At 42.1% G+C, this 23,767-nt stretch overlaps 1 protein-coding gene across 4 annotated transcripts in view; it reads left to right on the top strand.

Moving 5' to 3' along the window:
* The window catches only part of Ttc29 (tetratricopeptide repeat domain 29), a 190,534-nt gene extending 167,372 nt beyond the window's left edge, over positions 1-23,162 (top strand). For all 4 annotated transcript variants that reach the window (XM_021170294.3, XM_021170292.3, XM_029480810.2 and 1 more), the window contains 2 exons: positions 21,509-21,575; positions 22,073-23,162. In XM_021170294.3, coding sequence (XP_021025953.1) covers positions 21,509-21,575; positions 22,073-22,091 — 86 coding nt within the window. In that variant the 3' untranslated portion in view covers positions 22,092-23,162. The remainder of the gene's footprint in view (positions 1-21,508; positions 21,576-22,072) is intronic.
* The last annotated feature ends 605 nt before the right edge of the window (positions 23,163-23,767 follow it).

Raw genomic sequence — 23,767 nt, 5'->3', positions numbered from 1 at the left:
AGAAGACCTCAAGTTTCCAAAGACACAAGATTGCTCCTATCAGCAACAACACAGGCAAGCTTCTTCTTATGGAATATAAAACATGGTTACCATGGATAGGCTGACGCACACTAGGTGCACTCACCCGTTGGTGAACTTGGAGAAGAGATTCTCCTACACAAACCTAGGAGTAGAGCCGAGCTAAATACCTCTTTGGGCGCAATAAACCTGAAGGGGATTTTGTATCCTGTGCTTTGTTTCCTTTAAAGCATGAAAAGGGAGGAAATCGCCAGAAAAAGCAGCCTGGCTGGGCCCACAGTTTGCTTTTGAGCTCTCCCAACCATCCACCTCTAATTCAACCTGACACTGCTAATTCTGGCATTAGAGTTTGAAATGAAAATCAATACCTGTTTGGAGCTTGAAAACGGCATGGCTGAACCCTGGGTGGCGCCAGGCTTGCCTCTTATTTTCAGTGATCTGTAAAGGAGGTGAAAGAAATCTTCCCTTGCAGCGGGTTTGAAACATTTGAAACATTCTAATAAAACATCAGTCTTTGTGAAATTAACTGTGCACTTCCAGCCTTCACTTCACAAAGCCCAGTTAGGTCATGTCTTCAGAAGTTGCTTGTGTTGTTTTAACTAAAATATAATTGTCTATGTTTCCTCCTTTCCTCTCTCCAGCTCCCCCACCACCACGATGCTCCCTCTCAAATTCACGGCTTCTTTTTCTTTACTTGTCATATATTTGTGTATAAATGCTTAAATATATAAATGCAAACTGCTCAGTCCATTTACTTGTGCTTGCACATACATGACTTCAGGGCTGACCACTTGGTATCAGATAACAGTTTAGGGGCTCGTCCCTGGGGTGGACTATCTATCCTCACCCATCATTCCTGACTTGCCTCTAGTTCTGTGTCTAGGGGTGGGGCCCGGTGAGATCTTCTCTTTCCGTGCTAGCATGTCTGTTGGTGTTGTGCTTGTTTAAAGAGATCTTGTTTAAGCAGCCATGTAACTGCTGAGGTTTCATGGGTGGAGCTTCCTATTATTTCTAGAAGACACAAATCTCATGTTGTTTATATATTTTTAACTGTGTCTCTGGGCATGCTTTTCACATGATATTTAGAGATGCTGCCTGGTCCTTCCTGCCGGGGACAGTCTGTGACTAATGTCGGTGAAGAGTGAAGGGTGGCGGGAGCTGAGGCGGGAGCTATCTGTGAGGTCAGGGTAGAAGCTAGCTCAGGTTTTAAGCAAACTAGTTGTGATCCCAGTCATCTTAGCTGGTTTTATGCTTCCATTAAAATTCCTCCAAAAAGGAAAATAATATCATTAAGAGACACTGTGCGGGTACAGCCTCATCTAATAATTCTGACACTTCACTCTATTGCTGTCAACTTGTTTATGTTAAAGGGAGAAAAAGAAGAGGAAGGGGAAGAGGAAAAGGAAAAGGAAAGAAATAAGGAAAGAACGAAACAGGGAGGGAGGGAGGGAGGGAGGGAGGGAGGGAGGGAGGGAGGGAGGGAGGGAGGGAGGGAGGGAGGGAGGGAGGGTTGAGGATGAGGTCATGCTGCTAAAAATTTGTTTCAATGTTTTGAAGTATGCCTTTCACTTTTGTAGATGTATATACTACACACACACACAAAACACACACAGCTCTAACATGTTCAGGAAGTCAGCTGCCCTCAAAGAAAGAGAAGAATGCTAAGGACCCTCTTCCCCAGAGTTTGCATGTGCCTCCATGTGTGCATGTATGTTCTGAGTTCTGGACTCTCCCCTACCCCACTGTTGCTTTTCTGGTGCCACAAAGAAATGCAGGAAGTTGAGTCGAAGCAGCCAGTGTCCCAAGGTCGGACTCTGATGAGCTGAGTGCATTGTGTCTGTCCACTAACATCCAAAGGCTATCCTGGAACCCTCACTGGCTCCTCGGCCTGAGAAAGGACAGGCAGAGTGACTAACTGGCCTTCAGTTCTTAGCAGTTTCTAAAACAAATGTGAAACACAATGTTGTTTCACTAAGAGAAGAAAAAATATTCCATTCGGCTGGATGCTCAGAGTCTCCCGAGGAGAGTTTGAGCAAGACAGACAAATGGAAGTGTGGGGAGAGAACTCTGTGGAGGGAGAGCTCATTCGGCAAATGAAATGATTCAAAGTGCTAACTGCTGCTTTGGGTGAGATTGTGACCCCTGCACTTAGCAGCTATGTCATGGGTAGTGATTGGAAATTCTGCATATTGATTGACCTCCTATGGCTCTTCATCTAAGAGTATGGCCATGTGACATTGTCTCTGTCAGAATTGGCATGTTAGCTGGTGTTGTCATTGTGGTGGCCTTGGCCAGGCAATTACATTGTTGAGAGTTAGTGGGTGCATTTTCCAAGTGATGCCGAATGGACATGATTTATCACCAGGTATCCTGAGCTTCTGCTTCCTTGAATCTTCCCACTCTTTCCTCTTCTATTTGCCCTGAGCCTTAGTTAAGGGCTTGTATCATAGATGTATCATTCATGGCTGAGAGCCCCAACGTCACATCACTTCTCCATTTTGACCAGTTGTGGATCTCTATAATAGTCTCTTCATGTCACAAAAATAAATAAATAAATAAATAAATAAATAAACAAACAAACAAACTTTAAAATGTTTAAAGTAAGCAGAACTATATTTAAGTAATAGACCTAATAATATTTAGAATACACCTACTGAAGTCCCATGTAACTGTTAGCCTACTATATTTTCAAGGAAAACAGGTAGAAATGAACAAGTCCATGGATGCCATTATTTTACACAAGCTCCTATATGTCAGCTTTACAGAAGTATTCAAAACACATATTTTATCAAAATGGTCAAGTATTAATCAAAATGATGATGGTAAATTCCCTTGCATGTCAAATCTATACTGAAGTAGACTGTTCAGAATATAGGTCCGCTGCTACCCGTGCCACCCGTGCCCTCACTGATCCATGGTCCCTATAAGCATTGCCTGCGGTGACACGGACAACAAACTCTGATCTTCCTGGAGTCTTCTGACCATAACCTCATCTGCATGTCCTTTCTACTCATCTCTTCTCCCAACTCTCCACCTCTGGAGACGCTTCCTGTGAGTTGTCAGCTGCTCACAGCCAGACAAAGTGATAGCCTCCCCCTACTCCCAACACCCCTGTGCCATGGGAATCTGGCTGGCTCCTGGAATCTTTGTTCCTCGGTATTTCCCACAAAAGCATCTTCTGTCTGTGCTCTCAAGTCCTTTGGGACATAACTTTAACCTTACTTCCCACTTGTGGCTGGCTAGGACATGATCTGTAACTCTCAATAAGTCTGTATAATCCTGTTGCTTCTGATTGTACCCTGCAACCTCACTGAGCCTCCTCTTCATCCCGTGAAGCTCTTAGCTGTTTGCTCGATGCCACTCCATCAGTAAGCCTGGTGTGTTTGGATACCTTCAATATCTACACGGTTATTCTTCACTTTCTCTTGTCTCGCCTCCATGATCTGGTCTTCTGTCATATCATTTAATTATTCCCATAGTTAACCCTAAGTCTTTCTAGTATCTACAACTGCACGGTGCCCCAAAGGGTCTCCAGCATCCTTCAACACTGTCCCCCTCAGGCTCCTACCTAACCCTAGTCAGCTGACTCTGTCTCCTTTCCATTTCCCTTCTGTTCTCTGATACCAACATTTCTACTTTGTCCAAGTTCCCAGGAAACTATTTTAGGTTCCTGAGAATGAAAAGTAGAATTTGTAGATACAAGAATTCTGAAAACCATGTTATTCTTAAAGTATTAAGTGTTCATATTCTCCACATATTGTTTTTAAGGCCAATAAGTTAAAAAATGGATAACTGAAGAAATATTGCACTTAGTAAAATTTGCAAGGAACTATGGTCAATAGCAAATATGCACACCACATCGAGCTCCAGCAACACAACTGGGTAGTATTCACATTAAAGAACTTACCACGTAGATAACCTACTTCTTTCTTTAGATAAAATTCCTATGATCTGCTAGACATGGAGATGCATACCTGTAGGTTGAAAACATATGCCCACACCACATTCAGGCACACCACCATGTCTACACACTGATGTTTATAACATATTTATCCTTGAAGGCTAGATCGTGAGAACGCACAAAAGTGTACTCTAAAATTGTACTCTAAACTGGGACGATGATGTATCAGTGAGGGTCCATGGGTCGGAACAATGGAGCACTCTCGGTAGTGGTAACAGCTGTATATGATAGGACACATCTGTGTGATATGGCATAAGGAATTCTTTCTGCTCAGTTTTGCTGTGAGCCTAAATGGCTCTAAAGAAAATTGGTGTATTTAAGAAGAGAGAGCACAATGCCCAGTGTATATTGCATCTGTACAGAAATATGAATATAGTGTGCTGACATTTGTGCAAATAGAAAGCATAAATATGCACTCTTTTGTATATGAATATAGATTCTTTATCCTTTTAAAATGCACAGACTGTTTCTGAAAAGAATGTGCTCAAGCAGCAGCAGTGTATGCCTCTAGGGGAGAAACAACAGGAAGCTGAGGGTAGAAACGTTCCAATTCTTCAATCGCCATCCTTTAAGAACAGTGTCCCATACGCATACCTCATCCACACAAGCAATAACTAGCCTTGAAAGTAAGGCATATGATGTACGAGGGATAATTACTGATTTCTAGGGACCCACTGTTTACTGTTTCATAAAAGGTCTTATAAAATTTTCCCATAATTTCAATACATAGGGACTATTCTATTCATTTTCTCCCCATAGTTCAAAGCCCTTTACTGTTTATATGACATATAGTTTAGCAAAAGTGGTCTCACAGAGTCCCCAGTGGTATGGATAAAGCAGTAGGCACTTAACATTATTCCAAATAAATTTGTAAGCTATCGTAGTGAAAAATACCACCCAAGCCTGAGCAAGATAACAAATGCCAAAGAGGAAGGAAAAATCTTTTGGTGGTATTTAAATGTGAAAAATATTCACAGAAATATACTTAAATATAATAAATATTTTTGAAAGAACAGGCCAATCTGAGTAAGAAATATAACTGATCAGAGACTGTGTAGGGGAAAGACTTTTAAGGATAATTTGGATATTAAAATAAAAGGGTTTTCATTGAAGTTAACACTCAGTTTACTTTCTGCCCTAATATATGTGTTATGAACCAAATTTGGGGGCATATGAACCAAAATTTAAGCTACATATAGTACATGGATTTTTAAATCAGGGATTAAAGTTTGTTGTTTAAGTTATTTGTGTGTGTGTGTGTGTGTATGTGTGTGTGTGTATGTGTGTGTGTGTGTGTGTGTGTGTGTGTGTGTGTGTGTGTATGTGTATGAATGTGGTTGTGTGCACCACATATGTGCAGGAGCCAGTGGTGGCCAGAAGAGGATATTGGATCCTCTGACTGGAATTACATGTGGTTATGTGCTGCCAGGTGTGTGCTGGGAACCCAAGTCCCCCTGACAGAGCAGCCAGTGCTCTTGGCTACTAAGCCACCTCTCCTGCCCCTGGTGTTCAGGTCTTCAATCGCAGTGTTTCAGATTAGAAAATGCTAAAAATGACACAGGTCATCATCTTAATGAAAGATGGTGAAAGGATAGAAATATAAATACAGTGGCATTCTTGGGGTTAAAATATTATCAATTTTTTTCTCAACTTAGTTAATTGACATGAGATTATCCATAAAGTCATCTTCCCTTAGCTGTCATCGTTGAATGCAGTGTGTTATAATTGGTAATTCCATCCCACTCTTGACACTGTCATTTGTATAATGTCTTCCTACACAAATTATTTTTGGTTTTAAGAGATGATGCTTTTCTTTCTTAACCATGATGTAACAAAACCTTAGAAGGTTGGGCAAAGAAGGCCAGTTATGTTCATAGAAGGAAGGGTCAGCAAACTTCCAGCTCCTCTGTCCCTTCCTCCCCCTGTGTGTGGTCACCAACACTGCAGTCCCCTAGTTATTGTGAAGGGCGTCTCAATACCTCCTAACACTTTAAAGAAACTGAGCCGTGAAAACAGATGTGTTTGTGTAGTTGGAACCTTCTTTCGGTATGACAGAAGACAAAGGCTTGTTTTAAGTTATTTGGAGAAGTTGAACACTAAATCATACCATTTCTTCTTTGAAACACTTCAGAAATTCGGACTAGATATTTTCGTACCTACTTGTAAGATGACTAAATAAAGTATTCAACAGAAAAACAAATTCTCCAAACCTCCATCTGCCAAGCTTGGAGGCTGTGTTTGTAATCCTGACAGACAGAGGCTGCAGCAGAAGGATCCCAATGCTGAGGTCAACCTGAGCCACACACTGAGAATCTGCAACCAAAACAAGAAGAGAAATGCACACACTGCTAAGTCTACTTCTTACACACTTACTAGATTGTATAGAGAGTAGAGAGAGAGCATTGTTTTTCTCATACAACTTTGTATTCTCGTCTAAAATTTTAATAGACATATTTATTCTGTCTTTCAACAGACATTTATTTACATTTTATGTGTGCTGTTCAATATTTTAATACATTTTAAAGCAAGTCCTAAACTACAAAGCACATTAATTTTTTAATTAAATATATACTGTGAGTTTGAGGCCCGTCTGGTGTACATGCGTTCCAGACCAGTCAGAGTTATATAGGCAGACTCTGTCTCAAAAAAACAAGAAACAAACAAACAGAAAACATGTATATACAGTGTTTAAAACATTGTACAGGGTATATAGGTAGAAAAGTCAATATATAGGTTAGAAACATCTATAGTCTGGAAGTTTTTCTTTGAAATGGTGATTATAAGCCCATGTTCAAGCCCCAAAACATCTTTTAAGTGACCTCTAGTGGAGCTAGAAAGATGGCTTAGTAATTTAAAGCCTGTACTGCTTTTTCCAAGTTCAGTTTATAGCATCCATTTTGGGTGACTTAGAAACACCTGTAACTGAAGCTCAGGGTGTGGGAGTGAACCCAATACTCATGGTCTCTGCACACATCTGAACTCACAGGCACATGCCCACGCATAGATATGCGCTCACAGGCACAGGCACACACACACACCTCTGCACTCACAGGCACAGGCACTAGCATAGATAGGTACTCTGATGCGCATGCCTACATCTGAACTCACAGGCACATACCAACACATTGATACACACATATATACAGCATTAAAGATTATGTAAAATATTTTATTAAATAACCACTACTTATCTCTCCATAAATAAAGTCATAAACATACATAAAATGGGTGTTGGATGTTCTAATCAATAAATACTTCTGTGATTTTTTTTTTTTTTTTTTTTAGCTTTTTACTCATCCATGCTATCAAAGCATTTGAATACCAGTGGAAAAACCCCAGAGTGCTCCTGAGATGAGATTGACTCAGGGAAAGTCAACCATTGCTTTAGAAATCTGGGCCTCCTCCTGAATGTTTCATTTCTTCTCTGAAGTTCGTGCCCTGATCTAAGCTGGCAGACTTGAGTCTGTCTCCTCACACATCAGCCATGCCTCTGCATCCACCCATCTGAGCTGTGCTCTGAGTGGTCCTCTGTGCCACAAGTGTGTTTCCTCCCTAAGGGAACAGCTGTTGGATGGATGAGGAGTGAGTGGGGAACTACCACTTGAGACCACCGAGTGACTGACCACGACAACCTGGTCAACACAACCCACGTCACAGCTGAAAAGGTGACCTCCGTCTCTCAATAGGGCTGATGTGAGAAAGCTCTTGTCTTACTTATCCTGATACAAGTGAAATTAAAATTTAAAAAAAAAAAAAAAAAGGTCAGGCAAAAAAAAAAAATGTTGGTTTTGGCTACTTGGGCCTCAAGTTCGAAATGACAATAATGGCATTTTGGAAGATTTTGTATATGGTTTTTATTTCTCCTAACTTTACTTTCTCTGAAACAGAATTAGAAGACCTCCCTCCCTCACGGTATCCTGGCTTTAAGAGTGTTGTTTCATCTATATTTAAAGACTAACCCTACACTTGTTGTGTGTAATTGCTGCTCTCTGCAACATAAGAAAACTCAGCGATACAATGCGCCATGAATTAAGAAGAAGGTCAAGATGAAAAACAAGAGGTGTTTGCACGGACACCTGTTCACATTAATGCCTTGTGTAGGTGGGCCTTTGAGGGATTTTTTTTCTTAATGCAACAAGAGTGTGCCGTTTCTGCCTTCAGAAATTGTTTCCTCCTTCCTTAAACCGATCATGTCAGAAAGTCATATTACATAAGGGCTTAGTGCTTTACATCTGAGTCCTCCCAAATCCCTTTTTGATCATTCTTATATTGAGCAGATCTAGATTGATTTCTTCAACACTTGTTTATGGTATTTATTTTGATATATCTAGGATTCAGAGTCAAATTAACAAGTGTAATTCATTCTCTGAGTGTTAGAGAAAAGCCCCCCACTACCCCTAGACACATTCATCTAGGGCTAGGGCTTAAAAATAAAAATTTAGGTGAAGATGGTGTAATAAGTGGGTCGATTTATTCAATCACAGAGCATAAAAACATTAGCCCTGGGACGGGCCTTTCCTCTGTGTGCTTCAGCTGGCAAGTCACACTTGTGTGGCACCAAGTGATTTGCATTTTTAGAGAAATTTCCTGTCTGCAGTGGAACTCCAGTGGAAAGCATGAATAAATTGCCGTATTCCCTCCTCCTCTGACTTCATGACGCTGAATCCATCCAGAGCTGAGTTAAAATGCGATGAAATAAAGGTGAGTTACAGGATGCAACTCCGGATTAGCTGTCCCCCAGCTTGGCTGTCACCTCAAACTGATTGGTGGTTTTAGAAGAGCTGCCTTGAGTATCTGGCTTTTGTTGTTGTTATTGTTGTAAGTGCTGTAGTAGCCTCTAAAACACAAGGAATTCAACAATTAAGGAACGGTTAGGACCCGAATAAGCTTGCTGGCAGCTCTTCTTGCCACAAAGTCAGATAAATCAACCTGGCTAAACCCAACTCACCTAAGCTATGACTTCTGGAGGATTCATCGGTGTGACATGAAGAATAGCTGTGAGCATAGGTGTGAATCTCCAACAAGTCTTTCATCAGCCATGTGAGACTTGAAGAAGTTAGTGTTACCACTGGCCTTCCGTGTTCCTATAAACAAATGACCCCTGTAAGGGCTGAGAAGTTTAAAGAAAATGCTAGCTGCATTCCTAGAACAACATATGTTCTTGGCGCAGGGAAACACTTCATTATCGCCTACGTTCTCAAAGCATCCTGGGACTTCTACATGTACTGCCATGCCTTCTCCTGAACACACTACTCTCCCCAGTGTTAAGAGCAAGGTTGTGCAAAATAATGATTCCCAAGCATGAAGTTGCCCACTGACTGTCTTAGGATCCTGTCCTGATTGCTGCATCAAAATTGGGCTCTGAGAATTTGCTGTTTGTTTGTTTGTTTGTTTGTTTGTTTTCAATGAGGTCTAGTAGATCCCCTGCTAACCTTGAATGTCAACAAGACGACTTCAAACTCCCGTGCCTTTTAGGCCCACCTCCCAAGTGCTGGGACTGCAGGTGTGCCCCCCCCCCCCGGTGCCTGATTACTGTGGGGCTTCGTGTACCCTAGGCAGGCATTCTGTCAACTGAGCTACATCCCCTGGCCTGAACTTCTGCAGCTTAAAAAGCTCCCTACAAAGCTCCAGGTAAAATGAGGCTGCCTGTCTGGAGGCCGCACTTTCGATCAGCCGTTCTCAACCTGCTGTGACCCTTTTGGCGGTCGGACAACCATCTCCTAGGAGTCGCCTAAGGCCATCAGAAAACAGATATTTACATTAGGATTCATAACAAAATTACAGTTATGAGGAGCAACAAGAATAGTTTTGTGGTTGGGGGTCACCACAAGATGAGAACTGTATTAAAGAGTCACAGCATTAGGAAGGTTGAGAATCACTGCTTTAGACTGAAGATAATATGCACTGCCTGGACAATGTTTTTTTATAATTTAAATTATAATGTCTTATCACAGGCATTGATTTACACAGACTCATTCATTCTTATAAAAAAAAAAAAAAAAAAAAAACAAAGAGATGGGGCTGGAGCGGTGGCTTATTGGTTAGGAACACTGACTGCTCTTCCAGAGGTCCTGAGTTCAATTCCCAGCAAACATATAGCTGAAGGACAGCTACAGTGAACTCAGATACATAAAATAAATAAGTAAATCTAATAAATAAATGAATGAATAAATAAATAGGAGCCCATAAGGTTTTTTACTCTTAGTTTTGGTAGAAAAATCATTTTGGTTTTCAAAGAAAAAGCTATTTCCAAGAAGAACTTTGCTGCTCCCGAGAGCCACATTTGCTTGACTTCTTCTACTGAGACTGAAGACTGTGTATGTACCGTAGCTTCTCTTTGAAGATCTTGCTGCCCACTGGCATATTCAGTTTTTACAAAAAACTTCATTTTACATTTCTGGATTATTCATTTAAGACATCTGTTTGATGGATATGTTTATGAATAAACTGTGTTAATGGTTTCAGCTACCCAGTTGTTTCCAAACTCATCAAGCTGTGTAAATTTAACGCATTATAGTCATTTGTAACTCTAATAAGTGACTATTGAAAAAAATCTTCTAAATAACATTTTATCCTAAAATAGCCTATTTGTGAAAGCACAACCATGGGATTTATGTGTTTTCCAACTTGTGTTGTTTCATAATGAAAGTGTAAATGTAGCTCGTGATGCTTAACCTCACGTCCCACAACTTGTCCAGGGAAAATTATGAATAAAAATGAAACAGCCCATGCTTTGAATTCGTTCACTCATTCTTGAACTTTGGGGAAATATAGAAAACACATAAATGTTCAAATCAATGTTTCAATTAGAGACAGATCTTCTCATTTTCAGATCTGAAGAATGTTAATTTACAAATCTTTTTAACCAACAGAAATACATAAGCTAAAGTGTAAAAACAAAAGTCATGACAACCACACGTGTGATATTTTCTGTTGATCTGGGCTTGTGCCATCAAACTTGTGTTTCTTCTCCCCCACCCCACCCCCAACTCCACCCCACCACACCCCACCACACCCCAGCCCCCACCTTGGCAGTCCTGTTCTTGGGTTTTCAATGTTTATGTCTGTTACAAATCTCACATCATATTGTGTGCAATATATGTGTATACTTATTTGTATGTGTACATGTGTGTCTGTGTGCATGTGTACATACATTGTGTGTGTGCATGCATGTGTTTGTGTGCATGTGTGTGTGTGAGTATGCGCACACATGCGTGCATATGCATGCCATACATAAACTGACCCTAGAGCTAGCATGCTCACTATGGCTATCTGGCCAGACAGCTCCAGGGATCTCTGTCTTTCCATCTCTGGGATTACTGGGGCACAACACTAAAAACAGCTTTTTATATGGATGCTGGGCATCCAAATTCATTCCCTTAATTTACCAACTGAGCCATTTCCCCAGCCCCTGCTCTTACTGTTTAAAACATTTTTTAAAACTCCTGTTATAATTTCTCTTGTGCTTGGCCTTTCTGGCACTCATCAGTCCTCTGTCCAGAATGAGATTCCCACTGGTTAACCATGCTTCGTCTGCCTGGGGACCTTATTGTTTCTGTATTGTTTCAGTTGTCAGTGATGAACTACAGTTTAAAAATATTAAAAGAAAAGACTTTGGACATGAAGAACTCTTCTGTTTTACGTTACAGTCTTCTGGGTGATGGGGTGAAGTTTGGTGCTGCTCCATGCCATCTTGTTTAAGGCCATGTCAAGCAGATGTCAATTCCCAGGGAGGTCTTGGGAACTTAAATTTTACTCAACCACTATTCAAAATGGAAGTCTTATTCCAAATAGCTTCTTATATCGGTGCAGCTGTCTCTCTTAGGTTGGGGTCCATCCCAGGAGCAGCTTATAAAAGCAAAAACCATAAAAGCATGGTCATGCATAGGTGCAGGAAGTGCTGCCTGGCAGTTGGCCTGAGTACAAACTTACTGTGGCTAACTATACAAAGCAGCTCTAACTGACCTCTATTGTGATTGGTTTTCAAGAACACCAAAGCACAGAACATAACAGAATCTGCAATCAACTGTGTACATGAAAAAATTTCCAAGTAACAGCACAAAATGGCAGGCTAGACAGGTAACAGTTACCTAGGCCTTTTACCCAGGCTCTAACACTGAAGATCACAGAATAAATTCATCTGGACAGGCAGAGACAACTCTATTAGACTTATCCTACAGCTTATAAAATAAGTTACTATTTTAACTCTCTGAGTAGTTTCTCAAATTCTGTCTTCCCATTCATTAATGTTTTCTTTTATGCATTCTGTATTTCTAAGCACTCTAAGTGCTTAAAATATAATTACAGTAACCATCTTAAATGCCTCTCCCCCTAAGACTGAGTCAATGTGGGTAATTTTATCTGTTCATCTTATTTTTCCTGGATCCCAGGCATTGCAAACATTTAGCCCCTTTTTGGTACAGTGTAGTTTTCCATTCCCATAAATATTTCTGAGCTTTTGTCTGATGCAATAAAGTTACCTGGAAGCAGTTTGGTCTTAAGGATCTTACTTTTATGATCTGTTCCATAGGGTCAGAGTGAGGTCTAGTGTTGGGTAACTACTATCCACAATGAAGCAAGACCTATCCAACATCCTGTGAAACTTGAAGTTTCCTATATGACTGCTGACAGCAGAGAATAGTCCCAGCTCTCTGTGAACACCCTGTACTTTATTCTGTATCCACACGATGTTTACTTTCTCTGGCCTCAGATTAAAGGCTGTGATTTGTACTTGGGTAAATACTTGGGATTTCATTTACCTGTACAGATCTCCAGACTTCTCATCCCTGGCTCTTTCCTCCCTGGTACCCTACAATACAATACAATACAATACAATACAATACAATACAATACAATACAATACAATACAATACAATACAATATAGTTTTTTCTTACAATTTGAAAGTTAGGAAGTCTGAGCTCAGAGTGCTAGCATACTCAGTTTCTGTTGAGCATCCTTCACTGGTTTGCAAATGGCTTGGCTGTAACTTCACATCTGTCTCCTGTCTTTAGTTACAAATGCATTAATCTATCCTTGTGGGTTCTACCCTCATGGTATAATTACCTCCCAAAGATCCAACCCGTTAAGTCCTTCATCTAGAATAGGCTCCTTCTCAGATATCTGAGGACACACCAACTTTCAGTACACTGTAGCAGTGGTTACAAGCTCCAGTTGACTTGGTATCCTCTGAATCTCAGAGCCATATATCTCTTTAACTTAGGATCTATGCTGGGCTCCTGGATTTTCCTTCTCTCAACTTGAAGTCTGAAAACTTACTCAAAGAAAGAATCTGAGACAACTAAAGGCTCATGTTACTTGTGTTCTGCCAATCAGTGATCACTGGTTTTGTTCTTGATATCCAATGTCTTCAGAAATCAGTTATTTTGCACCTTATTTTGATGTGGTTTTTTTCAGGGGAGGGGACTTGGGAGAGAGGGTGGCTGGCTGCTGTTGCCCAGGAGTGAGGGTGACTGGCTACTGTTGCCCCGGAGAGAGGGTGACTGGCTGCTGTTGCCCCGGAGAGAGGGTGACTGGCTACTGTTGCCCAGGAGAGAGGGTGACTGGCTGCTGTTGCCCAGGAGTGAGGGTGACTGGCTACTGTTGCCCCGGAGAGAGGGTGACTGGCTGCTGTTGCCCAGGAGTGAGGGTGACTGGCTACTGTTGCCCAGGAGAGAGGGTGGCTGGCTGCTGTTGCCCAGGAGTGAGGGTGACTGGCTACTGTTGCCCCGGAGAGAGGGTGGCTGGCTGCTGTTGCCCCGGAGAGAGGGTGGCTGGCTGCTGTTGCCCAGATGCTCCACCTCTGCTCATTCCTAACCGTTCCTTCTGCATTCTCAGGTGATCCTTTGTCTCGCAACCGCTCCTGTCAGACCTAGGGGTGATAATAAGGTCGTGTCTTTCTTTGCATTATACATAGGGCACCTTGATCTCCCTTGGTAGATTCTGCATCCTGCCTTTAGCTCTTAATAACAGTTTAGTAAATGGTCATCAGAATACCAATTGGACATGCCACCTCTTCCTTTCTGACTGACTGCCACTTCTCTACCATGAAAGTCAAGTTAGAAGCAAAAAAACAAAACAAAACAAAACCACAAGAGTATGAAGTGTTTGGAACTTCTATGTGCTGAGAAGTTCTTTTGGTTAGAGAACAATGTTAACGGGCCAAAATTAGCACGCAGCTGTGTTCCAGAATCACAGCATGTATCCCTGACCAGTCATTTCACATACTGTCAGTTACAAGGGAGACCTGCAAGAGGGTGCCAAGCCAGCACCAGCTCTGAGATCATAGTTCAAGGCGTAGTTGTTCATGTGGTGTCTTCCAGCTGTCTCTGTTCCTAGGAGTCACCTTTTGTAATATGATCACAATTGAAAATTGTACTTACACTATTCTAAATACTGAAACTGTACTTCTCAGTATTTTTCTAAAAATATACTCGTACTTTATTACTTACTAGTGGATAATTCATAATAAAATATGCTGAAAGTCAAGTTTATCAAAATGTGCCTTATACTGATAATGGTATTCTCATTTAATAAAATATATATTTATTTCATTAAAGTCATTTAACTAGGATGATTAAATAACTGAAGATATTCATCCATTAAAGAAGGAATAAACAGGGGCTGGAGAGATGGCTCCGCGGTTAAGAGCACTGACTGCTCCTCCGAAGGTCCTGAGTTCAAATCCCAACAACCACATGATGGCTCACAACCATCTGTAATGAGATCTGATGCCCTGTTCTGCTGTGTCTGAAGACAGCTACAGTGTACTCACATATAATAATAAATAAATCTAAGAAGAAGAAGAAGGAGAAGAGAAGGAGAAGGAGAAAGAAGGAGAAGGAGAAGGAGAAAGGAGAAGGAATAAAATAGATATATAGAAATATACATACATGTATATATATATATATATATATATATATATATATATATAGAGAGAGAGAGAGAGAGAGAGAGAGAGAGAGAGAGAGAGAGACAGGGTTTCTCTGTGTAGCCCTGGCTGTCCTGGAACTCACTCTGTAGACCAGGGTGGCCTCGAACTCAGAAATCTGCCTGCCTCTGCCTCCCAAGTGCTGGGATTAAAGGCGTGGGCCACCATGCCCAGCAGAAATCTATATATTTATTCAAAGTTATTTTCTGGTTACCAAATATGAGTGGCAAATTTTAAGTTTCTACATTTATTTCTCAAAATACAAGGCAAGTCTGTTCTCCAGGGAAACTGTGTTGCAAAATCATGTTGACCTCACAGCATCGTGAATTCACTGTTGCCACTGATGAACGAGTTTACTTTTCCTGTGTTAATTTTGTGTAAGACAAGTGCATGCTGGGAAAGAAAAGGACTCTTTTCTGAGAAATCCATTTCTGAGACTTTACTATCAGTGAAAATGCAGTGTCATGTCTCCTGAGTTAAGTCTGTGCTTTCAAATAAAATGTGCTGAAAGACAAAAACAAAAATCTTATCTTCAGCAATGACAGAAGTGCATGCTCCTCCCAGAGACGGGAGCATGTTTATACACAGTATATGTTCTTAATCTGCTACGTATCACACAATCTGTGTTTCTTTTAACAAAACCTTTTTGATGAAGCATTTTGATAAGGTCAACAGAAAGCATGGTCTTTTAACATTAGGTGATCAACTTTTTGACAATGGCAGGGCCAGCCCAGCTAATGGGATAATAGCCTGCAGGGTCCGGCTAAATATGATAGACGAACGTAATCAACCCCTGCAATGACTATTCAAAAGTAATCCCTTTAGCTCTGAACTGCAGCATATATTTCAACTGGGCAAAACCCACACAAAGAAATTCTCTGCAGAGCACACTGATACAATACAGCCTTCACATCCTGCTCTCTGGGTTTGCCGCCTACAGTGAGTTTTAAATTTCAGGTAATGACTACTGTATATTCATGTGAGCATACAACAATACCTTTGATTTGTTGTGGAAAGGTTGAATCCATTATCAGGGGTCTACTCTATAAACCCTGACACAACCTTTACGTATGAGTTATGATTTACCCTTTTCTAGAATATGGCCACTAAAAATGTTTTGCATGACAAAATTTTAAAAATTCATCTGCCTATCTAGTCACCAAACTGCCAGGGAGTATCTGTTCCATTTCAGTCCAAACTTATCCACAGAGCAGGTCCTCAAGGTCTCATCTATACCCAACCCTGCACAGCATGAAGGTTACACACCTCTGCTTTCAAACAAAGGGATTAGACAATACAATGCCTGCAGTTAACACCGTCTGCCTTGGTGTATCACAGAATGCACCAGAAGATGCTGTAAGTCACCCCTGCCCATTGCCCACATGAGAGAATCCACCACGTAAGGATGTCTTCACTGCTAGCAGAAGAGAAGTGCTCATTTCTCCAGAAATGGAACAAGACAAGCACAAATGCCACCACTGTGCTTTCTGTTGCTTCCTGTGATACTCTTGTCAGCGGCTTGTTCAGTCTTCCATCTCCAAAACCCTGCAGGTCACTCCCTGAGTCAGACCCACAGCCCACAACCTAGCCTAGGACTGAAGCAGAGTGCTTCAGCATCGATGGACTCCCCAGTCTTATAGCATTCACCATGGTCCAGGCACACAGACGATCAGAAAACTTGAAGGATAAGTATGTTCATATGTGAACTAACCATTGCCAAGACTGCCTAACACAGACAGCATGGAACATCTTTGTGCTCGCTCCAGTAGTAGTTGTAGCCAAGTGGAGTAGAATATTAGCAGCAGCGTGTGTAACTATTCTTCTCAGATAACTTTCAAGGACAGTATCCCAGAGTAAACATCACCTTCCTTCAGCCTCTGGGAAGTCCATACCACATGACTGAAACCAAACTGGACCACTCCAAGGACGACTTCTGCAGCCCACTCACACACCATTGTATTCGCCACACTGAAAGGAATGCCGAATCTAAGACCTAAGCTGGAGATGTAACTCAGTTGGTGAGGTGCTTCCCTAGAATGCACAAAGCCCTGGGTTCAAACTCCAGCACCATCAGAACCCATCCATTGTGGAGGTACACACCTGAGATCCCAGCACTTGGGAAGTCAGAGCAAGAAGATCAGAAATTAAAGGGCATCCTTGGCTACATAACAAGGTTGAGAGTAGTCCTAGATTAAGACTAAAAATAAGAGCTTTGGTAGTGATGGAGTCCTGAGATGCCGGTCCTGTGCAGCTCACCTTGCTTGAACCCCTATCTTAGAAAATTAGACTTAGCATGAGATAGGCCTAAGGATATTTGGATGTTTCCATATATTGTGGAGCAAGGAAAACATTCCATTGTAAAGCTGAAGGAGGCTCTTATCTAAAACAAGGCAGCCAGGAAGAGTGGTACATACCTTTAACCCCAGGCCTCAGGAGACAGAGACAGGTAGATCTCTGAGTTCAAGCCCAGCCTAGTCTACATAGGAAAGTTCAAGACCAGCCAGGGGTACACAGTGAGACACAGCCTCAAAGAGAATAGCAGGGCATAGTATCTATGAGAATGACTATGCTATTATAGGGAGCCTAAAAGTACAGTAGCTTAACATTCTAAGCATTCAGTTTTCCTCCAGGCAGGCCTGCAGAGAACATTCCGCATGAGTATTCTTTACATATAATAAAACCACATGGGCACATGAAAGTGGTGGTTTTCAATATCGCTTGCTCTGTGCACCCCACAAGCTAACGGGACAGGGTTTCTCAAACCTTATATCATTGTGAGAAGGCTAGGCTGATTCCATGACAGGCTTCAGATAGGCAGTTAAGGAGACTAGGCCTAAATCTCTGTCTCCAAGAACTGGGCAATTCCAGGCAAATCCAGGCCTCAGAAGCTGCCTGGCCACCTGGCCTGAGGCAAGGACGATGGGTCAGCAGCAGTTTGCAGACTTCCTCAGCTACTTCCTCAGTAACAGTCTCCAGACCTCCCCAGCAAGTTTCCAGCCCCCGACACCCCAGTAATGGAATGTCCATAGAGTTGGACCCAACATGGAGGTCACATACTGTGGAATTCCCTAATGTGCTTTAAATCAGGCCTGCAAGCTCACTTGGGTATCTCTCTATCTTGGTAATGGGAGAGCGTAGCATGCTAGACCTGTGCAGAATAAAACACTCTGTGGTTACATATTGTTTGAGTCTGGGGTATTCTCAAAGGGTTGTCTTAGTGGAAGATGTAGGGCTTGCCTGTCCCATGCATCACTGGATCCTGTGGAGGAAAAGACTTCAATTCCTCTACTTGCTAAATTCCAGTCATACTTCCTTCTATCAGTTATAACAAGAGAAGCATCTCCGGACATTTCCAAATGTCCTATGTGAGGACAAAGTCACCCTTCCTCCGTGAAGAACTATGGCATCAAAGTCTTACGAATCTTTGCATAACTGAATCTGAATGATAGAGTAACTATTTCAGGTTCCAGACTGAGGAAGAGGTGGCACACCTTTAATCCCAATACTTGGGAGGCAGAGGCGGGTGGATCTCTATGAGCTCAAGGGCAAGTTCTAGGACAGCCAAGGCTCTATCACTTAAAAATAAATAGAAAGACCAAGGAAGCGGAGAAATGCAGGAAATAGATCCTCACGGTCTAACACCAGGCCCAGGTGCGTCCATACAACTCTGTCTATGTCTGTGCCTGCAAGCCTAGAGGCCTAAACTCTATTGCATATTTATCCGCAGATAGAAAAGACCTATGAGAAAGCTGGGCATCGTGATCTGAGTGTGATGTGTCCCTGTTAGGCTCCGGTTGGCACACTTGCTCCTATGGGTGGCTTGTGCTGTTTGGGAAGGTAATTGAACCTTTAGGAGTGGGAGCCTTGCTGGGGGAAGTGAGTCACTAAGGGCGGGCCTTCAGGTGTAATAACCCAGCCCCACTTCCTGTGGGCGGGCCTTCAGGAATAATAACCCAGCCCCACTTCCGGTCTGCTTTGCTTCCTGACTACAATTCACCTCCCCTCCCTGCCTTCAACCCCATGGCAAGCTGTATTCTTTTGTAAGATTGTCAGGTATCAGACCGTATACAAAAAGTAGCCTGCAGGGTAGGAAGCAGAAGGGATTGTGGGAGCCATGTTTTGTGTGGACAAGGAATGAAGAGCTGTAGGGAAAGAAGCAAGTAATAGAACTTACGAAGGAGTGCAAGCAGCTCCTCCATAGTAGCAGGAAGGCAACGAGGGCACAGAACACAGGCAGGTAGAACATCCTTCCTAGTGCGACTCATTTCCAATATGAAACTGGAAAATAAGTCACTGGATGAAAACGAATCTTCAGCTTGAGGGCTGAGAAAATTCGAGAGTTAAAGAGCTGTCTAACAGAGACAAAGAGTTGCCGAGCCAGGAGTGCTTAGTCTGAGGATCTGACAGCAATAGCGGTCCTTCTGTTTGTGCCCACAAACTCATCGTGAGCTTTCTCTGCCTGGCTGTATATTCTCTCAAGCTGCATGGAACGATTGAGTCATGGAGTGGAACAGGCAGGAAGCTGCTTTGACCAGGGGTGACAGTGTCAGGTATGACATGACACCGCAGGAAAGGGGTACAGAGTTCAAGAGTGACCTTGGAGCTTACATTGGAGGAAGAAAGAAGAGAAGATGGTAAATGCCAAGGAACAACAAGAAGGTGGTGGGGCTACAAAGCCTTGTGGAGCAGAAGGATTGCTGGAGTTAGAGAAAGAAAGCCTGGAAAGATGAAGATGGCAGCTAAGTCACTGATGCAAGAAATTGAGACCCGGAAGAGCTTGTTCTACATATAAACAAGGGAGACAATGGCTGCGGTGAGGAAAGGGTGGGAGCCAAGCAATCAGGAAACTGAAGAGCTCCCACCCAGAGTGCAGTAACCCACAAGTGCAAACCATCCCACTCACAGACCAAGAGCGCCGAGCATGAGTGATCATGGTGCTGTGCAATATAACAACAAGGAGGTGAAGAAGGAAAAGAAAGAGGACAAGTGTGTAAAGGAAAGGTGACCCATGGAGACATGCATTCATCTCCAGGGTCAGCAGCAAGAACAGGGGGACAAAAAAAAAACAGTCTCTGGACTTTCCAGACAAAAACCCAAAGGGGACTTTAGGCAGCAGGGGGAAGACAGAAAGTGGGGTACCAAGCTTCACATTCCCCATATGCAAAAATAGATTATAGGAAACGGGGGCCTCCTGAAAACACTCACAGGCAAGGATGAGGCATCTTTCTGAGTTTATCCCAATGGATTCAAGTCAAAAGAAAAGGAAAAAATATGGAAGTAAGGTAGGCAACTGACACAGATAGGCAGCTGAAACACAGGCAGACATGCTGCATTTGACCTCATTATTTGAGTAATTTACATTGCTCTCTAAATTAATCGGTTTTTAGTATCATTTTGACAAGTCATCTTACCAACAACAGTGGCCCAGCCAGTGTTATTGTATCCCAGAGTGAGAAACGGGCAGATTTGAAGGGTCAAACAAGGATTGGTTGCTCATATACCTGAACTGTGTGGTCAGCAAGGAGGCTGGGCCTATCTGGGACTCTTTGCTAGAGAACTCACCCACCGTGCCCACCAAAGCAGTCTCTTGGTGAAAGGACATCTCATATGTTGAATTTGCCTTCTCTAAAAGCAGCATTCTAAGACAGGCAGATTAAAGCTACAAGGCCTCTCCTGAGCTAGCCTTGGAAGCCGTGCACACAGCCACTTCTAAAAACGATTGGTTTTTTAAAAGCGCAAAGGGGTGCTGGGGAGGTGGCTCAGCATTTAGAACACTAACTGCTCTTCTAGAGGTCCTGAGTTCAATTCCCAGCAACCACATGGTGGCTCACAACCATCTATAATGAGATCTGATGCCCTCTTCTGGTGCATCTGAAGTCTCCCAACAGTACACTCACATACATAAAATTATTCATATACATAAATGTATAATTTTATATCATATATATGAATAAAGATAGTTTGATTTCAGAAGAAGAGAAAAGAAATTGTGTTTCTTGGAGGGGTATTGTCAAGGTCACGCTGTAGGATTGTTGAATGGGGGCTATGGCTATCATTGGCCCATCTAGCCAGTGATACCTACACCCTTATTATTTAAGTGCTAAGGATTACATTCACTGAAAAGATGTTTCCAGTGATGGACCACCCTGCCTGCATCTTAAGTTTAGAAGCCTTCTTGTTACAAGGTCAAAATAAGTTCATTCATGTTTTCTGTAAAGCTTGTTTAACCATGTCTTGACCCATTTTCTGAAGTTTGACATGCCCCACATTTTGTAACCTGCCCTCCACCTTCAGATGCTCTGCCAAATAATTTTGAGATGTTCTGACATCTCAAAAAAGTTCCTACATAACAAAAACCTTTAGAAAGCCCCTAGCTTTGTGTTTTTGTGGCTATTAGAAATACCACTTCTCCTGCATTCAGGACTGTTCTCTCAAAGCCCACTCTAGGAAAATAGCCCTGTCTGAAGGAAAACAAAGCTGAATTTGACCGAAATACTTGAGTCAGTGGCCTTCACTCTCCTTCGGTGGGATTAACACCAGCTTGAAATAAATAGAAACTATTCAGGATAGAGCTTTGAATCTATTTTCTTTTTCCTTTAGGAGAGTCTAGACGAGCCACAGAAGATAACATATATCAACTCCCAGATGTTGAGGAAGAAACAAGAAGGTAATTTCTATGAAGTTCCAACTTTTGTGGGATACTGAACATTATCTTTTTTATATATTTGTTTTGTTTTGTTTCTGTGTGTGTCAGTGTTTTGTCTGGATGTATGTTTGTACACCACGAGTATGTCTGATGCCCTAGCAGGCCTAAGGAAGGCATCATATCCTCTAGAACTGGAGTAATATGCAATTGTAAGCCAGCATGTGGGTGCTCAGAACCAAGCCTAGGTCTTCTATAATGTTCTCAATGGCTGAGCCACCTGCCCCATCCGCAGACACAGTCTATTCCTAACAACAATTACACGTTACTTAGTGCTCGATAAGCTAAAGCTGAAGCACTGCTCCTAAGCCACCAGACTTGCTCTGAAATATATACTTTAAGAAATTTTCATCTTTAAGGAATGTTTATAAACACAGGATGTAAACATCTCTTTCAAAGCGAGTTGTTTTATACTTTCTATCACAATGCAAAAGTCAATGTTATCGCTTATTTTATTTCAGGTCTCCAGATAATCAATAACATGGAACTGAAGTGGCTCAACGTCCAAGCAGGAAGAAACTTAGCATATAGCCTTAGACCTCATTAGACAGGAGCACGTAACAAGTGATAGGGAGTTGTAAAAAGAAGATTACAGTTGTCTTTATTGAATTTTGTGCTGCCGTGACTATGGCAAGCTTATGAAGATGAAGTACAGCTTAGATGGTTAGAACGATCAACACTTACTCATAAGATAAACTCTAGAATGTCTCCTCCTACATGCTACTCCACAAGACCTCCAGGAGTTTTAATCTGAATTGTTTCTGATTGCAAAATGTTTACGAGTTAAAGAAATCTTTCACACTGAATAAATGCATGATAATCTGCTAAAATCTCAGGGAAACCTCAGCAGACACAAAGGGCCATGAGCAGTCTGTGCTTGTATTGCTAAGCACTGCTAAATTTGCTTTCTGTGTAGAAACTTAAATTCATGGCATGCTTAGCTGACAGGACACAGCCTAACATACCCACGTGCCTTGGGGCAGGTGGGAAATCCTTCAGTCTCAGATACCTTTGCTGGTGTGCTTGCAACTGAAAGACTGCAGCTTATCTCTGAAACCTCTGGAGCTCCTCCAGTGAATCCATAAGGGTAGTAATTTACCAAGAATAAAGACTTTCTTCCTTTTCAATGCAGTCAGGTTATTTTCATTTCATTTCTGCAAGTGCAGAGCAGAGACTAACCCTGGGACAATGTAGTGTTCAGAGAGTGTTTGGGTGTGCAAAGTGCTACCATCAGCCCAGAGGGGTGGATTCAGCAACCGTGGGGTGCAGACCAGTCGGTGTCTGCACTAAAATGCTTAGTTAAGGTGAATTAGCGGAGAGGGTTCTCCTGGGCTTTGAGTCAGTTTCCACAACACCCCAGTCCCTGAGTTGTGTCTTCTGGTTCTCACCCTAAAAATAGAATTTTAATGCAATTCCCTCTTTAAGTCTGCCCCAGATGTCTGCCATCAGGAGGATGGGAATTACAGGACACTACAATTGAACCTGAAGAGAAAGAAGTGTTGAGAACTTAGAAGTCACAGACATTAGAGATCCCTGAGAGACCGGGTCACCTTTTTCCAAAAATGTCCTATTTGTTCTATTAAAATGAGTTGCTGTCCAGAAATTGACAAACTGGTGAACCAGGGAAAAAAACTAATTTATATTAAAGTTTAAGATATAATAAAGCAGGCACTTTGAAATGGTGGTAAGCTGAATGTGGTGGGCTGCGCCTTTAATTCTATCACCCAGGAAGGGGAAGCAGGAGAGTCTCTGTGAGTTCCAGATCTAAGAAAATTCTGCATCACAGAGAGTTCCATCAAGGACCACATAGCAAGACTCTGTTTGAAAAAGAAAGGTGGCTGACTTGTCAATGGATGTGCTGAAACTCCTGGTTATCTGCACAAGAACTCTAGACAGGGCTGGAGAGATGGCTAAGCAGTTAGAGCATTGACTGCTCTTCCAGAGGTCCTGAGTTCACTTCCCAGCAACCACATGTGACTCACAACCATCTGGAATGGGATCCAATGCCCTCTTAGTGTGTCTGAAGTCAGCTACAGTGTACTCATATACATAAAGTAAATAAATAAATCTTTAAAAGAAAATATTCAAGAAAGAAGGAAAGAAAGAGAGAGAAAGAAAGAAAGAGAGAGAGAGAGAGAAGAGGAGAGGAGGGGAGG

The sequence above is a fragment of the Mus caroli genome, unplaced genomic scaffold (genome assembly GCF_978045245.1).
Source record: "Mus caroli unplaced genomic scaffold, Mus_caroli_1 scaffold_10, whole genome shotgun sequence".
Lineage (NCBI taxonomy): Eukaryota > Metazoa > Chordata > Mammalia > Rodentia > Muridae > Mus > Mus caroli.
The sequence above is the reverse complement of the archived record's forward strand: the minus strand, read 5'-3'. Positions and strand labels throughout refer to the sequence as shown.